At 51.3% G+C, this 21,511-nt stretch overlaps 1 protein-coding gene across 3 annotated transcripts in view; it reads right to left on the bottom strand.

Moving 5' to 3' along the window:
- Positions 1-21,511, bottom strand: part of LOC146813473 (uncharacterized) — a 263,778-nt gene that overhangs the window by 78,543 nt on the left and 163,724 nt on the right. For 2 of the 3 annotated variants that reach the window (XR_014966985.1, XM_085620277.1), the window contains one exon: positions 8,001-8,135. Coding sequence is in view for 2 of the 3 variants with exons in the window: in XM_085620277.1 (XP_085476403.1) it covers positions 8,001-8,135 (135 nt within the window). In the remaining variant the exon portion in view is untranslated. The remainder of the gene's footprint in view (positions 1-8,000; positions 8,136-21,511) is intronic. The other variant, XM_085620278.1, reaches the window with a different exon arrangement.

Genomic DNA, 21,511 nt, shown 5'->3' with positions numbered 1-21,511 from the left:
ATTGTACCATAGGTACCAAGGGCACAGTGGCCAGGGAAGGCCTCCAAGGGCTGCAGCACTTAATGTGCCACCTTTGGAGGGCCTGTACCTTTATACACACACACTGCCATTGCAGGCTGCATGTTTTGGTGCAGAACAAAGTGAAGAGTCGGCATGGCACACATCCCTGTGTGCCATGCCTACAACCCACTGCCCAGGCATAGGTCAGTCAACCCTCTAACTGGATGCACTATACCAGTGGTGAGGGTACAGATGCATGAGCCCTATACCCCTACAGTGTCCAAGCCAATTCTTAGACATTGTAAGTGCAGTAATGCCATTAAGAGTATATGGTGCTGGGAATTAGTCATTACGAACTCCACAACACCATAATGAATGGCTTTACTAAAAACTTGGAAGTTTGGTATTAAACTTCTCAGCACATTAAACCCACACTGATGTCAGTGTGGGATTTAATGAAAAATGCACTCAGAGGGCATCTTAGAGATGTCCCCTGAAAAAAGACCTAACACTAGTGTCCAGGCTGAGTGGCTGCTTGCCAGCTGCCACCACCAGACATGTTTCTGGACCCCTGGGTCGAGAGCCTGCTGCTCTCGAGGGTCTGAAGCAATGCACATCCTGGGACAAGGTGCCAAGCCTCCTCCCCAGGATGGGCAAGGTCCACAAAGGGGAAGCTTCAAAGGCTTGCCGCCTTTCTGGGCTACTCCAGGACTTTGCTGCTTCCAGCAACTGGCCCACATTGGTTCTGAACCCCACTTCGGGCAGGAGCATCAGCGGGAAAACCAAGTGAGAAAGGGAGGTGTGCCCACCTTTGCCAACCCCATCCCTCAGGTGGGGGAGGTGAGGTGAAGCACAACTCTCCGTCACCGCCATCTTGTAGAAGGGGGGACCCTGCCAACCAGAGTGAGGCATATTCTCCCTCCCACTGGAGGGTGGCATAATAGGGGGAATACCACCCCAAGGAAGGGACCCATTGGTCCCAACCTTTACTTATCTGTAACGCCCCTAAATCTAGTATTTAGGGGCAACCCTGAACCTTGCCTCCTCAGCCAAGAATCGATAAGAAGAGAAGAAGAAGGACCGAAGAAGCCATGCTGAAACTAAGAAGAGGAGGAGGCCCATTGACTTTGCCACAGCCCTACCGGCTTGTCCCCACCTCGCACCTGCTCCAGCAAAATCTCGGTGTGTCCTGCAGCCAGCAGCCTCAATAACCCGTCGGACCTGCCCTGCCTTCCAAGCCGAAGAATTTGTCCTCCGTGAGCACCGGATTTGCTCAACCACAGACTCAGGCCCCAGCCAAAACCACAAGTCTGCACCACTCTGCTCCCAACGCCTATGGCCCGAGTTTGAGTGGCCCAACACAACAAGGAGGTCTCCCCGGTGATTCTGACCTGCCTCGAATCTCCAAGTGAGGCCTGCAGCCCCTTTCTGGAGGATCCCCCCGACCGGAGCTGGTAAGAAAAAACAGACGCCTAAAGACACCCCTGCACCCGACGTCCCACAGGCTTGGGTGGCCCAACCGACGGTGTCCCAGCATCCCCAGGCATCCCAACTTACCTTTCCAACCGGTGGGCACCTCCGGAAGATTTTCGTCCTGAGTCCGCAGTCTTTTTTGCAACTGGAGAATCCCCGCTGAAAACAACAGGGCACCCACACGAAAACAGCACTCCGCACCCAGCCGCCCCTGCTTCGCTCCGGGAGTACTTTGGGTGCTAACTCTGATCCCCCATTGCCCTGAGCCTGACACCAGGAGCTTTGCTCCCACACCTTGTGGCCAGCTCATGAGCAGCCCCCAACCGGAGGCCCTCTAGCCCCCATTGGATAACATTGGGCCTTAGCACTCTGCACCTGGCCGCCCTAGTGCCACTGAGGGCGTTTCAAGAGTGCATCCTTGACCCTGGGGGAACCCTTGTTCTAACCACAGAATCCCAACTCCGACAAACTTGTACTTACCTGCAAACCGTTAACTTCATTTTTCTCCATAGGATAACATTGACTATTTTTCCTTGAAAATTGTTCTGTGTGGAATGTTCCAGTGTGATATCTAGGTATATCACACTGAGTACAAAAAATCACTTACAAAAGTAATCTAATAAGTAACATACAAAGTAATCAGTAATGTAACTGAAAAGTAATTTCGAAACATTGACTACCTGTAATTCAATCAACTGCATTTGAACCTGCATTCAACTGTAAAACATTGCATAAAATTTTGCAAAGCATTAATTTCACTTACCTGTACCAGGCTTTGCTCGGTTCTAGAAATAAAATAACTTAATATTTCTACAAACAAATTGGTCTGAGTTCAGTCTTTGAGTGTGTGACATAATTTCTTGCCTGAGTGTGCACAACAAATGCTTAACACTACCCTCGATAAAGCCTTACTGCTCGCCCACACTACCACAGATAGATAGTAGGGTATTATCTACTTTTACCTCTGCCTACCTTTGGGGTTCCACTGGACTCTGTGCACACTATACCTCATTTTGGTATAGTATATACCGAGCCAGCTTCCTACAATCACCCCTTGATATTTTCATTTGTTTTCTAGAGCAAGAGCTAAATATACTATATTCCATTCAATATTTTTTGTTCAATTTTTTACGGTCTCTGGAACAACCAATATTTATTAACCTGCCAAGGAAGTGTCCTCACATAGTAGGATGGGCTAATGAATAATACTGTCTCCCAAGGAAAATGAGGCTGGAACCAAAGAGGAACAAACCTCTTTTCATACTAGCTGCCCATCGACTTCTTTCTCAGTGACCCTGAAATGGACAGCTAGTATGACGAGAGCTTTGCCTCTCTTTGGTTTTAGCCTTATTTTCCTTAGGAGACATTATAATTGATTGGCCCATCCTGCTATTGATAAACATTATTCATGTTACAGCGTATTTCAGGCTGCCTGAGGCCCAGAGTCAATATGTTTGTGGCATTTGCAATCTGGGGTGACAACACAGTGACCCTGCACTTTGAGTCATGAAGTCAGGATTCATATCCAGAGATCCTTCAGGCTGCTGCACAGCAGTGCTTCCTCCCCGTCTCTCTGAGTGCATTCACCTGCTTTTGCCTCATTTTTTACTGCTTTCTCCTTCCTTTCCCTTGTTTTTCCTGAGTGTTTCTCCTGCATTTGCCCGATTTTTTTTTACTGCTTTCTCCTTCCTTTCACACCTCTTTTCTGAGAGCTTTCTCCTGCTTTTCCCTAATTTTTCACTTTTTACGAGGCTGTTCAAATGAAAAAAGCACCGTGAAGCAGCTAGCAACTCCAGTGCCTTGAGACCCTCATGAGTAATTTGCTGTGCTTTACAAATCCTGATTGACTGACCTGTACTTCAATCTCCACCCACTGCCTTGGGTCTCCTATTCTTGCTCATCTCTTACACTTGCTTGTCTCCTACTCTTGCTCGTCTCTGCGAGTGAGGATGCCCCACTCCACCGGACCCAGTGCAGATACTTCACATCCACTCCTTTGGGCACCAACATGGACGCATCAATAAAAGGCGGAAGGGAATCGCAGGTGTCTCAGGGCCACCACACTTGCTCATCTCCTGTTACTCGTCTCATACTCTTGCTTGTCTCCTACTCTTGCCTGTCTTCTACTCTTGCTCGTCTCTGCGAGTGAGGATGCCACACTCCACCGGACCCAGTGCAGATACTTCACATCCACACCTTTGGGCACCAACATGGACGCATCCATAAAAGGCGAAAGGGAATCCAAGGTGTCACGGGGCTGCCACTATTCTAGATCTCTAATGTTCTCACAGATGCTTGATCCCTTCTTGATCTGGAATTACCCATTGGTTGGCTCGCGCTCATACCTAATCGCCGTCTGAGCTCTGGAATATGGTGCCACAACGCTGCCTAATGTCAAGAGGATTTCACCAGGGCCTGGCTAGCTCAACCTCCCTTGTTCTCTTTTTTGTCTAACCCTTGATTACTCCTGGTTTTCCATATTAGATCTGTGGTTTTTGGAGACTTCGGTACTATGAAAGACTCCTCATACCCTCTGGATTCCCTTTCTCCTGAGCTGCCTCTTCTCTAAATCCTAGAATGTCTCTGCCTCATGAACAGAGAATCAGTTTTTGCTTTGCTCAGAATTAAAAATATTTCCTTGCATCATGTATATTTGGTTTAACTGGGTCAGGTACATGCTGCTAGGCAGTGATATTTTACCACACAGCAATATCAGTTCACAAAGAAGCAACTACCTTTGTATCCGTTCTTAAAGTATTCTGACTCATTTGCCATCTGCTTTAGAGTTTAGACCTGCATTCTTGAATGGTGATTTCAATGTGTTTTTCATGACTTGCTTACAAGTGAGTAGGAGAACTTTAAAGATCAGATTCTGTGTGTGCTGCATACACGCCATACTAAGCACTTAGTGTAATCAGACATCTCTTGAATCATCTGGTGACAGCACACCACGTTTTTAACTCAAACAGATAAAACAACATCGAACTGTGGGTGCAAAAGATGACTGCGGCTCAAACCACCCAGCAGAAGATACCTCCACCCTGAGTTGCCTCCACCACGCAAGTGAGACAGGTTCTGGGTGACACGCATTGTGTGAATATCCCTTATGAGGTGGGAAGATGCAAAGTAAAACAGCATTAAAACCAAACTATGTAGATACATTTACAACAGGGTGGAGAAAGGGATTCATTCTAATTAAAAGCGAATTGTAGAAGGATTCAATCACAGCACAATCTCAAACTCAAAAGTATGCTGAAAAATATGTGATATGGAGTTATGTTTAACCCGAGTGGAATACAAATGAAATTGTACTACTGTTACCACTCTCTAGATGTAAGCAATGCTTTTCTTAATAATTTAAACCTTGTGCTACATTGGTTAGGAGAACTCGTTTTGCATCATATTGTTCTCAATAGCAGGTTTCTCAAAATTTGCATTTGAGAAAGGATGACAAAAATGTTGAAGGTACTCTGAATTCCCCGCTCCCGAGGTGCTATTCAGTGAGAAACTCGCATTATAAATATTTGACAGAAGGGCTATTTCTTGTCAGGAACTGGCCAAGCGATGCTTTCAGTAACCCACACTGCTGCGAGAGAAGAAACCCAAGACTCCGCTCCAGATGCCGACTCATAGCTGAGTAGGAAGACCTCTCTTTACAAGAGGCGTGTACATGTAGGTTTAAGGTCTCCTGACTCGTCCATGCTTTCAATGTCAGGATCACATACAAGCAGTGCTTGCTTTCACATTGAATATACGATAACACTAGTTTTTTCAAATATTGAGGTCGAACAATGGCAATATAGCGCAATGTGCATTACGTATTAGAGCGCTCTCCTAACATGAATAGATTTGACCTATATTGATTAAACCTTTTTGTGTTTTTATTAAATACACACATAGTGCAATGCGCTTTATATATTAGAGCGCACTGTTCATATGGATAGGCTTTACCTATATTTGTTAAACCCTTTGGTGTTTTTAGTAAATACACACATGGTTTGATCGCACTAGTAAATGCTAAAATGGCATTGTGCCATTTTACTTTTGATTTCTTGACTTGGCTTCGCTTCCAACAACTGGAACACATACAAGCAGTCCTTTCATTATCATCGCGCGGTAACACTAGTTATTCCAAATATTGAGGTCGAACAATGATAATATAGAGCAATGTGCATTTGGCAAACGTTTGTAATATCAAACACTTGTGATTTTCTTAAGATGTTCAAATCCTGTTAGAATAAGGATTAACACCATAATAGATAGTACATATGAAATCTATAATATTAGAGGCCTACTATTATCAAATAGGGTGCAGTAATGACTTCCTTATAACATCTAAACAATCCTTATGTGAAATATGGCTTCTAAACCCATTCTGTTGGATTTAGTGTCTTCCGGAGACATATAATAGAGGAAAATCAATTCATTATAAACGATCTTGATACAGAATGCCATTTCCTTTGGAAACCTATACATAAACAGTTTTTGCAATACTTCTCTTTCTCTGTTGTCTCAAGGTCAAAATGACTCGAGCAGTTGCCAATCTCCTTCTCTATAATGTAATTTCGAATGTGACATCCACAAAAACATGTTGCAAATTATATCATGCATCGTGCATTGTGTTATGTATAAACATTCAATAGCACTATGTATGTAAACATGCTTGTATAAATAGATGGAAGTGGATTTGTACTTATGTTGTATCTATTTGTGGCTTTAGGAAACAAACACTGTATAAAATTTCTCTCAACATGGGAATTGTGACATCTTGTTGAACTACTTATCATCGATATAATGCGCCTTTTGTGACTTGGAAGAGGTATGATATTAATATCAACCATGTGTACCTAGAATGTTTTTATACATTATGAACTGAATATTTCAAAACCATTAATAAGAGTGTTCGGTCTGTAATCGCATATGTAATTAGGTTATACCATAACCGATATATAGTAAAAAAATATAGTCCTATTCAGACCTTATAAAGTCGAAATGGTGCCTCATAGGAGAACTTGCTCAGTGCATCCTCTCATAGATGAAAATATAGTTTTGTATATATATATATATATTTGGTTTTAAATGTGTGTCTATATGTGTTTTTTCTATAGCCCTGAAGAAGTCTCAGTGTGAGACGAAACGCGTCGGCTATGGTCATTGAATTTTAAACTCAATAAAGAACAACTTTGAAAAAAGAAAAAGATTGGAATCTGAATATCCATTTCATGTGCTCACTGCTTTGGACATTGTTTTATAACTATACTATAAAGTGCTGAACCTTTTGCTTTCACATGCAGGCTTGGGGTCTGCTAAGTGCAAGCAAACTAATCTGCTCTGAGAGGCAGAGAGGACCTGCTGAAGATGGCCTTAAATAAATGTCTTCTGCATATCAATGTGAAACAAAGCCATTCATTTTGTGAAATAACATTATGGGTGGCACTGTAACACCTGCATTTATACAGCTGTTCCTTTGAATTAAACATCTGTGTTTTCTAATGCATTTCTATCTAACATCAATCTTTTGAAATAATTTGATAGAGATATAATTATGCAGAATGCAGAAGTTGTCACAAATAATGTACATCCATCTCACATAAGCACTTTTCAATTCAGCAAAGTTCACCTGTTAGAGCCAAATAATGTAGTCCTAACTTGCCGTGTATTTCAGGTCTTGTTGATATCTGTTCTTCTTGTACTATTCCACGGCCTGCCGGCATATGGTGAACATCATGGTATTCAATGATGTTATCGGGGTTTGTTTGTGATGAATCCAGTGACAATGATAATTGTGGCATTATCCCCGTTTCAGGGACACTTGCTGGAGATAACAATATTGGAGGTCTAGTATTTAGCTGATTTGTGTTCTTGGTTCTCCAATTTCTGTCTGTGTTAAACCCTCTCTTGCTGTCCTCTTAGATCACAAATATATCAGTAGTACGTGTTGTGACTCTGCATTCAAAGCAATTTAGCAATTTTCCACCATCTACATTTTTCCACATTCAGTGTTTTTCTCGAGCTAGGATACCCCTCAATATGTGTTCTTTGATGTAGTTTAAAACTTTCTTTCCAAGTAAATCATTTCCCACATTCAATACATTTATACGGTGTCTCTCCAGTGTGCATTCTCATATGTGCTTTCAGATGATCCTGCCGACTAAACCTTTTATCACAGTATGTACACGATCACAGCTTTTCACCTGAATGTGATCTATAACGCACAACAAGATTAGCTTTATAAAATAATGTTTTCCCACAAGCACTACATGCATATCGGCTTACTTTGGAACGTGCTCCCTTTAGTTGGGTAGGCTTTGCCTTGCGACTAAAACTTTCATCCGGATCAGAACATCTGTATGCCCTTTGAGTTTTCTGCACATTTGAAAGACCATTCAAAAAATGAGGATTTTTCAGATAGCTCTTACGTTCATTATTTTTCAGTGATAGTCCGACTTTCAGCTTAGAATTATTAAAGTCACTTTTGGAAGTTTCCTTTTCCCTTTGCTCCCAGTAATATTCTGACTGCAACATACCTCTAGAGTTTACCTCTTCGGGGGAGTTCTGCAGCACCTCAACATTGGTATTCCCAGAAACATCTTTCCTGGGTTCTCTCGATTTTGGCTGATTTATGAACTCTGCAACCTGCCTCTGTCTTATGCTTCTGTTACCTGGGGAATTTGAAAAAAACAATAATTCAGAATTACTTCTCAGTTACTTTGTAGATTACAGTAAAAGTTACTTCTTGGGTTAATATTTAGGTTACGTTTGCTAACCAGTGTAATATGCCTAGATATCACACTGAGACATTTCCTAGACAAAAGGTAAGTAATACACTTTTCCAGTTTTTCAAGTTTACATACAAACCAACTCCACACTTAAAGCAATTTTCAAAGAAAAGCAGTCAATGCAATCCTATGGGAAGAAATTAAGTTATCGGTTTACAGGTAAATACTTGTTTGTGGGAGTTGAGTTTCTGGGGTTAGAACCAGGGTTTCCCCAGGGTCGAGGATGCACTCTCAGAACACCCTCTGCGGAACTAGGGCGGCTAGGTGCAGAGTGCTTAAGCCCAATGTTATCCAGTGGGGGATAGGGGGTCTCCGGTAGGTGGCTGCTCACAAGCAGGCCACAAGGTTGTGGGAGCAAAGCTCCTGGTGCTAGGCTCAGGGCAAAGGGGATCAGAGTTAGCACACAAAGTGAAACCACAGCGGCACAGGGGCAGCTGGGTGCAGGGTGCTGTATTGGCATCGGATTCTATGTTGATTTCAATGGGGATTCTCCGGTTGCAACTAAAACTGCAGGCTCGGGATGAAGATCTTCTGGAGGTGACCACCGGGTGGAGAGGTAAGTTAGGATGCCTGGGGATGCTGGGACACCGTCAGTTGGCCCACCCAAGGCCGTGGGATGTGGGGTGCAGGGGTGTCTTTAGGTGTTGAGTTTTTCTTACCAGTTCCGGTCGCGTTCAGGGGGATCCTCCAGAAGGGGGCTGCAGGCGTGGATTGGAGATTCAAGGTAGGTCAGAGATCACGAGATCTCAGGTCAGGATCTCCGGGGAGACCTCCTCTTGGTGTTGGGCCACTCGAACTCGGGGCGTGAGCGCCAGGTGCAGAGTGGTGCAGACTTGCGGATTTTGGTGCAGCCAGAGTCTGTGGATGAGCAAATCCGGTGCTCACGGGAGACAAAGTCTTGGTTTGGGAAGGCAGGGCAGGTGCTCTGGGTTCTTGGGGGCTGCAGGCTGCAGGACTCACTGGGATTTCACTGGAGCAGGTTTGAGGTAGGGACAGGCCAGAAGGGCTTGGCCCAAGTCAGTGAGCGTCCTCGTCTTCTTAGTTCAGCATGGTTGCTTCGGTCCTTCTTCTTCTGGTCTGTTCTTGCCCCTAAAACTAAATTTAGGACAGTTACTGGTAGGTACAGGTCAGGACCAATGGGTCCCTTCTTTGGGCCGGGTACACCCCCTATTATGCCACCCTCCAGTGGCAGGGGGGCATATGCCTCTCTCTAGTTGGCTGAGTCCCCCCATCTGCAAGATTGAGGGGACTGAGAGCTGTGTGTCACCTTGTCTCCCCCACCTGAGGGTTGGGGTTAGCAAAGGTGGGCACACCTCCCTTCCTCACTTGGTTTTCCCGCCGATTCTCCTGCCCATAGTGGGGGTCAGACTGGTGGGGGCAGTTGCTGGGAGCAGCAAATGGCTGGGGTAGCTCACAAAGGTGACCAGCCTTAAAAGCTTCCCCTTCGTGGAACCTGCCCATGCTGGGGAAGGAGGCTTGGCAACTCATTGTCATGCCGCCCCTCGAGACAGTAATTATGTGATGTCATGTCGCCCATAGACATTGGAGACATTGGTTATAGACCCGCTGGTTCGACTTTGATGACCCTGGATACAAGACATGATGACACTGGCTAAAGGTCAATGCTCAGTACCCCCAAGGTTGCTGCTGCAATATTATATGGAAGGCTCAGAACACCACGGTAATATTTATTACGAACCCTGTAGGTATGCTGAAGTATTGTACAGTAGACTCAAAACAGTACTGTTGGACCCGGCCTCGTAGAATGGCCCTCCGTGCCCCCGCACCCCCGAAACCGGGTGCCTGCAGCCCAAGCACGCGGCCCAGCCGACCTTTCCCACCAGGACACCTGCACCAACCCCGGACATCCCCGTCCATGGCCTCTCTCCTTTCGGCCACCCCGGGCCCGCGTGCCCACTCCCTGCAACAAGATGGCCGCCCGGCTCCAGCGCGACCCGGGCCTCGAGGCGCCACTCTGGCTGGAGGACATCACGCTTCCAGGGGATGAGAGAGGGAGGAGCAGTTTCTATCGCACCTCTGAACTCCCCTGGGACGATGGGTTTCGATCGGCCCTCCGGCCTCCCTGCGGGCTGGCTCCGTGCCTGCTGGGTGTCTGAGACTCCTCCCGACCCGGCCCTGAAAGGATCAAAAGACAATAGCAGGAAACCCCGACAAACGGCCCCCAGGTGACAAGACCCCTGCCTGCGCAGACTCCGGACATCAAAGCGGGGTCGACCTATAACAAGGGGTGCTCTGAGACTGTCCGGCAGATTCGACGCTGGAACAACGAGAGCCTGCTGACGTGGTCGCGGCTCCTGGAACTGGAACCCACCTGAGCCCTGCTGAGTGACTCGCGGCTCCCTGAAGATCGTAAGACCTCCGAACTTGTACCTGAGCCCTGCTGAGTGACTCGCGGCTCCCTGAAGATCGTAAGACCTCCGAACTTGTACCTGAGCCCTGCTGAGTGACTCGCGGCTCCCTGAAGATCGTAAGACCTCCGAACTTGTACCTGAGCCCTGCTGAGCGACTCGCGGCTCCCTGAAGATCGTAAGACCTCCGAACTTGTACCTGAGCCCTGCTGAGTGACTCGCGGCTCCCCCAGACTCTCCCGGTCCCGCCGGACCCCGACTCCGACCACGTATCCCCCAGCTCGAGGATTGTGAGCTGTGCGCCGGACACGTCCCTGCTTGGAACCGTTACCAGAGACAGTCCCGCTACCCCCTACCTTTCCGAGACTCTTGAGCCCGTGCTCACCTTGTACATATTTGCAGTGATACTTATTTGATAAAGCTTGTTTCTGAGAATACCCAGTGTGGTCTCCCTGTGTCGTGTGGCGCCAGAAGTACGATCCTAGTTCCGAGATTCCTCCCCCTGGGGAATCTCTCGCCAGTGCCCGGCTACAATACTACGCGGGTGGGACTCAGGGAAGTCAGGACCCCTTTCCGGGCTCCTCTGAGGTCGCCGTCTAACATTGGTGGCAAGCGACGGGATTCGGGCCCATCACCTAGAGATCGTACAGTGAACAACGGACGCACGACCAACAAAGATGGCAGAAGGAAGCGCCATGAGCTCCGCAGAAACCAACACCAACAGAATGTTCCAGGTGGAGCATCTGGAAGAATACACAAACAAAGAGCTAAAACAATTTTGCAAAGAACTTAAAATAGCTACCACTGGCCTCAACACTAAGGAAGACTTGCAGAAAGCACTGAAAACTTGGGTGGAGACCGGGGCATCCCGCCCGGAAGGCACGGGGGAGCGCCCCGACGAAACCGAACCCCCTCCAAGTGAAAGCAGCGACAATCAGGTGCAAGGCATCGTACCAGACGGGGGCCTATCCCCGGGAGAACTCGCGGACAGAGAGAGACGCCGCAGTCATGAACTCGAGTTAGCCAAACTCAAGATCGAGGGCGAATTGAAGTTAGCGGAGAAAAAGCTAGCGGTAGAGCAAATGCGCGTACAAGGCGAACTAGAAGAAAAGAAGCTCCAACGGGAGCACGAAGGAAGAAAGCTCCAACTAGAGCACGAACGCAGCTTAAAGGAACTCGAGCTCAAGGCCCGAAATGAGGACGGTAGGCCCTCGGGGAACCGAGAGACGGCCCCCCCAGCGGAACAGAAGGTCCACATCCCCAAGGATGTGGTCAAAGAATATTATAAAAACGATGACATTCAGCAATGGTTTCGGGCCTACGAGGTCGCCATGACCTCCCATCGGATTCCACAGCAGGACTGGGGGGCGGGGTTGTGGGGGCGGTTTCTGAGCGAAGGAAGGGACACCCTGCTCGACCTACCCCTCTCCCTGCAGACCTCCTACAGCCACATGAAAGAGGCTCTCCTCACAAGATACGGCCTCACCCCAGAAATGTATCGCCAACGGTTCCGGGACTGCAGGAAGATCCCGGGCACCACCTGGGTGGAGTATGTAAACTTTTTTAGTCGGGCCTTCGATGGGTGGGTCAAGGGCAGCAAGGTCACCACCCTTGCCGAACTCACTGACCTCATGTTATGGGAACATCTGGCTGCGAACTGCTTCGTAGAGCTGCGTCAACATCTGCTGGATAGCAAGCTCACAGATCCCCGGAAGCTGGCTGTGGAGGCCGACCGCTGGACCAACACCCGGGTCTCCCGGGGCATGGTAGGAGAGTACCCCCGAACCAGTCAGGGACCACCCCGCCAGAGAGGGGGAGGGAACCAGGGAGGGCCGAGAGAGTCCCAGCCTAGCCCCCCGAAGACACCACCTCCACCTTTCCCGGCGCCCCCCCCACCAGTAACAGGGCCCCCTGGGAGACGAGGACACCGGGTGACCGTCACATGTTTTCGTTGCCAGAAACCCGGGCACTACGCCAATGACCCAGAGTGCCCCATGGCCACCCAAGTCACCCCTGCGAGACAGATAGCCAACGTAGCCCTAGGGGAGGAGGGTGAGGAAGCCGAGGAGTGGGAACCCGCCGCTATGGCCCTAGTATCCCTGGGAGATAGGGAAATGATCCCTGGTAGCCTCCTACCGTCCAACACACAGAAATATGGGCAGCTCGTTAAGATCAATGGCCACCAGGTAGAGGCCCTGCGGGACACCGGGGCCAGTATCACCGGTGTCCTCAGGCACCTAGTTCCCGAGGAGCAGATCCTCCCCAATGTCTTTTGCCCCGTAATCTCTGCAGACAATAGGGAAAGTATGTGTCAGGTAGCCCTGGTGCCATTTGAGTGGGGAGGGGTGATAGGGAAGCTCAAGGTGGCCGTAAGAACCTCCCAGCCGGTCGACTGCCTCTTAGGGAACGACCTGGAGAGTTCTCCCTGGAAGCACGTAGAGCGCAAGGCCCACCTAGGAATGATGGGACTCCCCGAGTGGGTGTGTGCCACCACCCGATCTATGACAGCCCGACTCACTCCCCGGAGAGAAGTCGAGAGCACCCCGGTCGAAGAAACCCGTACCGTCCCCGCCGAGGGCCCTCCCGTTCCCCCATCGGAAGGGTCCGTCGCCAGCGACGAACCCGCACCATCCGACCCCGCCCCGGTCCCCGAGTTGGGGGATCTACCCGAGTTGGCCCATTGGCGCCACGAGGGCGGGCCCACCCGGGAAGAATTTTGCCGGGAGCAAGCCACCTGTCCTTCCCTGGTCGGGCTGCGGCGCCAGGCCGAGGGCCAAGCCGCAGGTGACCAGACCGGAACGCACCGAATCTATTGGGAGAATAACATCCTGTATAGTGAGCAGAAATCAGTGGAGCTGGGATCCGGACAGGTACTGGTGGTACCCCTCCGCTTCCGGGATTTCCTCCTGGGCTTAGCCCACGATGTCCCCCTTGCCGGTCACCTGGGTCAGGACAAGACCTACAGCCGTCTCGTGACCCATTTTTATTGGCCTAAGATGAAAGCAGCGGTAGAGGCACACTGCAAGTCCTGCCCCACGTGCCAAGCCAGTGGGAAGAGTGGGGGGAAGCGCAAGGCTCCCCTCCAACCCTTCCCGGTCGTCAGTACCCCCTTCGAACGAGTCGGAATCGACATCGTGGGGCCACTGGACCCCCCCACCTCCCAAGGTCACCGCTTCATCTTGGTCCTAGTAGACCACGCCACCCGCTATCCAGAGGCTATTCCCCTGCGCACCATTACGGCCCCCGTGGTGGGCCGGGCCCTGATGGGGATCTTTTCCAGGGTGGGTTTCCCCCGCGAGGTCGTGAGCGATCGCGGCACTAATTTTATATCAAGGTATATGACGTCCCTGTGGCAACAATGTGGGGTGTCCTATAAGTTCACCACCCCGTACCATCCCCAAGGGAACGGCCTACTAGAGAGGTTTAATAGGACTTTGAAAGGGATGATCGCTGGCCTAGAAGAGCCCCTCCGGCGTAAGTGGGACGTCCTGCTCCTCTGCCTCTTGTTCGCTTACCGGGAGGTCCCCCAGAAGTCCTTAGGGTTCAGCCCGTTTGAATTACTCTATGGGCACCCCGTCCGAGGTCCCCTCAGCTTGGTTAAGGAAGGGTGGGAGGCAGCACCCCAGACCACCCCCCGAGATGTGTTCCAATATGTCCTGGCCCTCCGGAACCAGACCAGGAGGTTCCGAGAACTGGCCGAGGCCAACCTGGAGGCGAGTCAAGAAGAGATGAAGCGCTGGTACGACCAGAATGCTACTCTGGTCGAGTTCCAGCCGGGCCAGCAGGTGTGGGTCATGGCCCCCGTGAAGCCTGGCGCTCTCCAGGACCGATGGACTGGGCCCTACAAAGTGGTTGAGAGGAAGAGCCAAGTCACCTACTTGGTGGACGTCCAGTCGCCTCGGGATCCCCTCCGGGTCCTGCACGTGAACCGCCTCAAGCCTCACTTCGTGCGGACAGAACTGAGCCTCCTGCTGGCCACCGATGACGGGGCCGAAGATGAGTCGGACCCCTCCCGGACCTCCTGTGTGTCAAGGAGCAGGATGGCTCCGTGGAGGGAGTGAACCTCTCCCCAGCCCTCACTGCCCAGCAACAAGCGGACTGCCGCCAGCTCCTCAGACAATTTTCTGACCTCTTCTCCCTGACCCCCCGGGTCACCAACTGGTGTGTTCACGATGTGGACACCGGGGACAGCCCTCCGGTGAGACACCGAGCCTACCGGGTTCCTGACCGGGTCCGGTCCTGTATTCAAGCCGAAGTCTCAAAGATGTTGACCCTGGGGGTGATCGAGCCCTCTGACAGTCCCTGGGCCAGCCCCGTGGTCCTGGTCCCGAAGGCAGCGGCCCCCGGTGTCGCCCCCGAGCTCCGGTTCTGCGTGGATTACCGGGGGCTCAATGACGTTACCCGAGCCGATGCCCACCCCATTCCACGAGCCGACGAGCTCATTGACCGACTAGGGGCCGCCCGGTTCCTCAGCACTTTCGACCTCACCTGCGGCTACTGGCAGATTGCGCTCACCGAAGGGGCCAAGGAGAGGTCTGCTTTCTCCACCCCCGATGGGCACTACCGCTTCCGCGTGATGCCCTTCGGGATGAAAAATGCCCCGGCCACTTTCCAGAGACTGGTAAATAGGGTCCTGGCCGGGCTAGAACAGTTCAGCGCGGCCTATCTGGACGACATCGCTGTCTTCAGTTCAGAGTGGAGCGAGCACCTCCAGCACCTCCGGAGAGTGCTAACCGCCCTGCGCCAGGCGGGCCTCACCGTAAAAGCCAGCAAGTGCCAGATCGGGCAAGGATCCGTAGTCTACCTGGGGCACCAAGTCGGGAGTGGCCAGGTCGCTCCTCTACAGCCAAAGATCGACGCCATCCTGGCCTGGGACCCACCCATCACCCAAACGGAAGTCCGAGCCTTTCTGGGACTCACGGGCTACTACCGCCGATTCATTCGGGGGTATGGCAGCCTGGTCGGCCCTCTCACTGAACTCACGTCTAAAAAACAGCCAAAGAAGGTGCAATGGACGGCTGCCTGCCAGGAAGCTTTCGATGCTCTAAAAAAGGCCATGTGCACGGCCCCCGTCCTCCAGGCTCCCGACTACACCAAGGAGTTCATAGTCCAGACCGATGCCTCCGAGCATGGCATTGGGGCCGTCCTGTCCCAAGTGAATGATCAAGGCCTAGACCAGCCCGTCGCCTTCCTCAGTCGGCGGCTGCTACCCCGAGAACAGAAGTGGAGCACCATAGAGCGCGAAGCCTTTGCCGTGGTCTGGGCACTCAAAAAACTACGACCCTACCTGTTCGGCACTCATTTCAGGGTCCAAACTGACCATCGGCCCTTGCGATGGCTCATGCAGATGCGAGGAGAAAACCCCAAGCTACTGCGGTGGTCAATCTCCCTCCAGGGAATGGACTTCACCGTAGAACACCGCCCTGGGACGGACCACGCCAACGCTGACGGCCTCTCCCGGTTCTTCCGCCTCAGCGAAGAGAACCCCCCAAGGTGATGGGCAGTTCTCTCCGGCTTTCAGCTGGGAGGGACGCGTGTTGGACCCGGCCTCGTAGAATGGCCCTCCGTGCCCCCGCACCCCCGAAACCGGGTGCCTGCAGCCCAAGCACGCGGCCCAGCCGACCTTTCCCACCAGGACACCTGCACCAACCCCGGACATCCCCGTCCATGGCCTCTCTCCTTTCGGCCACCCCGGGCCCGCGTGCCCACTCCCTGCAACAAGATGGCCGCCCGGCTCCAGCGCGACCCGGGCCTCGAGGCGCCACTCTGGCTGGAGGACATCACGCTTCCAGGGGATGAGAGAGGGAGGAGCAGTTTCTATCGCACCTCTGAACTCCCCTGGGACGATGGGTTTCGATCGGCCCTCCGGCCTCCCTGCGGGCTGGCTCCGTGCCTGCTGGGTGTCTGAGACTCCTCCCGACCCGGCCCTGAAAGGATCAAAAGACAATAGCAGGAAACCCCGACAAACGGCCCCCAGGTGACAAGACCCCTGCCTGCGCAGACTCCGGACATCAAAGCGGGGTCGACCTATAACAAGGGGTGCTCTGAGACTGTCCGGCAGATTCGACGCTGGAACAACGAGAGCCTGCGGACGTGGTCGCGGCTCCTGGAACTGGAACCCACCTGAGCCCTGCTGAGTGACTCGCGGCTCCCTGAAGATCGTAAGACCTCCGAACTTGTACCTGAGCCCTGCTGAGTGACTCGCGGCTCCCTGAAGATCGTAAGACCTCCGAACTTGTACCTGAGCCCTGCTGAGTGACTCGCGGCTCCCTGAAGATCGTAAGACCTCCGAACTTGTACCTGAGCCCTGCTGAGCGACTCGCGGCTCCCTGAAGATCGTAAGACCTCCGAACTTGTACCTGAGCCCTGCTGAGTGACTCGCGGCTCCCCCAGACTCTCCCGGTCCCGCCGGACCCCGACTCCGACCACGTATCCCCCAGCTCGAGGATTGTGAGCTGTGCGCCGGACACGTCCCTGCTTGGAACCGTTACCAGAGACAGTCCCGCTACCCCCTACCTTTCCGAGACTCTTGAGCCCGTGCTCACCTTGTACATATTTGCAGTGATACTTATTTGATAAAGCTTGTTTCTGAGAATACCCAGTGTGGTCTCCCTGTGTCGTGTGGCGCCAGAAGTACGATCCTAGTTCCGAGATTCCTCCCCCTGGGGAATCTCTCGCCAGTGCCCGGCTACAATACTACGCGGGTGGGACTCAGGGAAGTCAGGACCCCTTTCCGGGCTCCTCTGAGGTCGCCGTCTAACAAGTACCATAGGCCAGCATTAGTGCTTTGGTCATAATTTGTTTTGTGTCGATATTACATTGTCCTTTGTTTATTTCATAGATCTCCTCATTGTGCTCTTCGCATCTTGTGAGCGCACGTTTTTGCTGACGTCAGGATTGCCAGGCAACGCTCCTGCTCTATTTATATCGGCCGCATCCTGCCACTGATGCTTGCAGTGAAGTATTCTACCTTCGGCCAGCACCGTGAACAGTGACAATGCATCCCGGTAAGGCGTGTCTTTTCACACGCATTTCTATTTATTTCTGACACTGTGTACATAGGCTCCGGAGTGAAAAATGTAAGTCTTTTGTATCTGAGCATTTGGAAGCATTTGGGGACATTCAAATTATTGAGTGTGAGTGCACATAATTACTCAGTGTCTGGACTCTCAGAGATAATAAGAAAGACTCTCAGTGTCTCTTGATCCCCCTTTATTGTTATTCTGAGGCAGTATTGTCAGTTGTCAACCTGAGTTTCACATGAAGAGAACCTTGTTTGTGCACAGAGATGTATTATCTGGAAAGGCCCGTTTGAACATTTGAAGTCTTCTTTTGTCAAGTTATGTTCCTGGAGTGCTCTCTTCTGGTTTGTTGAAATGATTACAGAACTGTGCTGTTTCAGGTAATGAGAATAGTTTGATACTACACAGCTGAATGATGCCCAAGTTTCTGCAAAAGATATCCAGTTACTGAACTGAGTAGTACTCTTAAACCTTTTATCAAGGACTACATTAAAACCAGAATCAAAAGTCATATCAAAGTTTATTTACAGGTAAGGAAGTGCAATGAATAGTACATACTGAACAATTGCTACATGCTCTTACAAACTGTGGTTGCATCCTGTAATAATCACCAAACACTACCTGTCTAGGTCTCCCTCCACGCAGTACCCTCACTAATTCCCTTCCCCTCATCTAGCCACTCCGATCCTCTGGTTGTAATTATTGCCAAGAGTCGGTTCTGCTGGAAGGTGGGCTTTGGGGGTACTGCTCCTGAGGAATTGTGGTCTCGCCTGTCACTTGTCCTAGGATGTGCATTGTTTCAGGACCCCGAGAGCGGCAGGCTCTTGACCCAGGGGTCCAGAAACATGTCTGGTGGTGGCAGCTGGCAAGCAGCGACTCAGCCAGGACACTATAATTAGGTCGTTTTTCAGGGGGCATCTATAAGATGCCTTCTGTGTGCATTTTTCATTAAATCCGAACACTGGCATCAGTGTGGGTTTAATGTGATGAGAAGTTTGTTACCAAACTTCCCAGATTTCAGTAAAGTCATTATGGTGCTGTGGAGTTCGTAATGACAAACTCCCAGCACCATATACTCTAAATGGCAGCACTGCACTTACAGTGCCCAGGAATGGACTTGGGCACTGTAGGGGTACAGGGCTCATGCACCTGTACCCTCACCACTGGTATAGTGCACCCAGCTAGAGGGGTGACTGATCCATGCCAGGGCAGTGGGTTGTAGGCATGGCACACAGGGAGGGCAGACCACGTTCTCGGGCTGCACGCCAATAAGATTAAACAATGGATAAATTGAATGGTGAAACTATTTGGAAGAAACAGGAGTGCACTTTGTCACCCCCCTTTTTTTTACACAGGGATGTGTGCCATGTGGACTCTTCACCTTGTTCTGCACCAAAACACGCAGCCTGCAATGGCAGTATGTGTAAAGGTACAGGACCTCTAAGGGTGGCACAAAAAGTGCTCCAGCCCTTAGAGGCCTTCTCTGGCCACGGTAGCCTTGGTACCTATGGTACCATTTACAAAGGACTTAGATATGGCCAAAGAGTGCCAATTGAGTTTTGTATCAATGCAGTTTAGGGAAAGAACATAGGCCTAGGTTATCTGGTTGGCAGGAACCCAGGCCACACTCAGTCAAAGTACATTAACAGTTTGGCAAAAAGTGGGGGCAACCATGCAAAAAGAGGGGGGGGGGGCTTGGAAGCCAACAATGGCAGAAGCGTGAGCCCGTAGCTCCGTGCTAGCCCAACCAATATCCTGAATTATAACAACAGTGATGGCAAGGCGCCTCTGAAATTCAGGAGGGCACACTAGGGAGCCCTTCCCTTAGAAACGGAGGTAGTCATTGCTGCAACAACACTAATCTGCCAGAGCTGCGCCGAGCACAAGACGGGAGCCGTGCCTGTTAAAATGGCGGCCCGGAACAAATGCACTTCCAGATTTACAGACCCGGAGAGCATACAGAACCAGGAGAGAGTACATGGAGCCGGCTGCCGCGAGGACCCGAGAGAGCCCTGAATTCGTTGGCTGCCGAACTCGATGTTGAGATGTGCGACCGCCCAAGAGCAGATGGATGCACGGCCAGCTGAGCTGCAGACGAGGCAGACTGCCTGGGCCGCTGCCTGTACACTAAGGTGTTGGGCGTATTGGTGAGATGACGAGACCAGAGACTGCTCGTGCCATACTGCTCTGATCTGGTGCCTGCCTGGCGAACTACAGCGGCGCCCTCCGGGCGGCCTCGTAGAGCCCGGATTCCCGAGACATCTGCGTCATCAGCCCCCACAGTGAACACCGGAGGGCTGCGGAGACCTGGGGCCACGGGAGAGGAAGGTTAGACCGGTCTCCCTCCGCTTGAAGTGGGGATATCTGGGTGGAGGAGCATGGGGTCGGGAGTTCCCGACCCCCCCGGACATCGAGCACCTGGCTGGTTGATTCTGCTCCTGAGGCGGATGGACTGGTGCTGCAGCTGCATTGGCTGCCCCTGTGCCAACACATCCCGGAGGCCTACGAGTGCTGAATGGCCCTTGCAGAACCCACTGGAGGTGAGGAGTGGGCCACTGGAGGGCCGGGCCAGGGCACTGGGTCCCTCGGAGGACTGGGACACGCATGAACCATATAGTGGAAGCCCGAGCCAACGCCTGGGATCAGAGCTGGGATGCAGATGGCAGTGGGAACTGGCACGGGCCCTTTAGACGGGTGAAGCGCTACCCCGGAGCTGGAAGGAGGGGTGGAAGCCTATGACATTGGGCCCCTTTCCTTTCCTTATATCCATGGGCTGGAACTTGACTAGATATATGGCAGACTGGTGCACGGCAGACATGAAAACAGTAAATCCCTACTGGCAAGGTAATACTTGGTCCTTCTTTGCTGGGATAGACATGTGCCAATCCCCCTGAGAAGCAATCTGTGAACTCGTCTGGCCCTCCAGTCTAGGCGTCCCCGAGTATGAATCAGTGGGGGCCCGAAATTGTAGCAACGGCGGGTCCTCGGGGATGCTGCAACACTCTTTCTCGCCTGTCGGCGGGAGCCCCCTCTGATGCCGGAAGATGACTCCCTAGATCCCCAACATTCAAACGCACTATATCTACCGCCCAAAGATCTGGTGCAACAGCAGCTAACCAAAATCCTGGAAGCTATTGCACATACTAAAGCCACGCTATATCAGGACATCAGCACGGTCTCGGTAGGCCTGGGACTCCTCCGAGCTGAACACCACAAGTTATCCGATAGGGTAAAACCAGCTGAGTCGTCCATAGCTGACCTAGCTCAGGTGCAGGCATCGCTGTCACATCAGGTCACTGTCACAACTCGCTCCCTGCATTCTCATGCCCACCACCAGGGGGCTGAATTGTGGGGCTCTCCAGTGTTCTAATAAGCTTCTAGACCCTCCCCTTCATGCATATACTGACTTCGTCATTTGGATTCTACTTGCAAATTACCATCCATTCCCAATCCATGGCGGGTTTTGTGAAAGCCAGACTGCTTATGTTTGAAGCCAGTCTACACATGTTTGACAGTCTGTTACCTAGAATTTCCTGCTCACTGCTTCGTCTCCACCCCTACATGCCAAGGATGGGGGGAGGAATTCAGCTCACCTATGGCTGGCTGCTGTTAGCCTGCTCACACCTCATGCATGTGATTACTGTGAGCTCTTTTAAGCACCAGCTCCCTTCAGGCCAAGGTTGGTCCTTGTAGCTGTGTACCGGTGAGACTGACCCTCGTTTCTAGTGTTTCCTGAGCTTTTGATATTCTTGATTCCAGTGTTTCCTGAGCTTTAGTTATTCCTTGTTCCTGAGCTGCTGCAGTAGTTTCCCTTGTTACTGAACTAGCACTGCAGTGCTACCTTGACTCTTGTGCCTTAGCATTCCTT

This window comes from Triturus cristatus, chromosome 7, assembly GCF_964204655.1.
Source record: "Triturus cristatus chromosome 7, aTriCri1.1, whole genome shotgun sequence".
Classification (NCBI taxonomy): Eukaryota; Metazoa; Chordata; class Amphibia; order Caudata; family Salamandridae; genus Triturus; species Triturus cristatus.
This window is presented reverse-complemented; position numbering and strand designations above follow the sequence as displayed.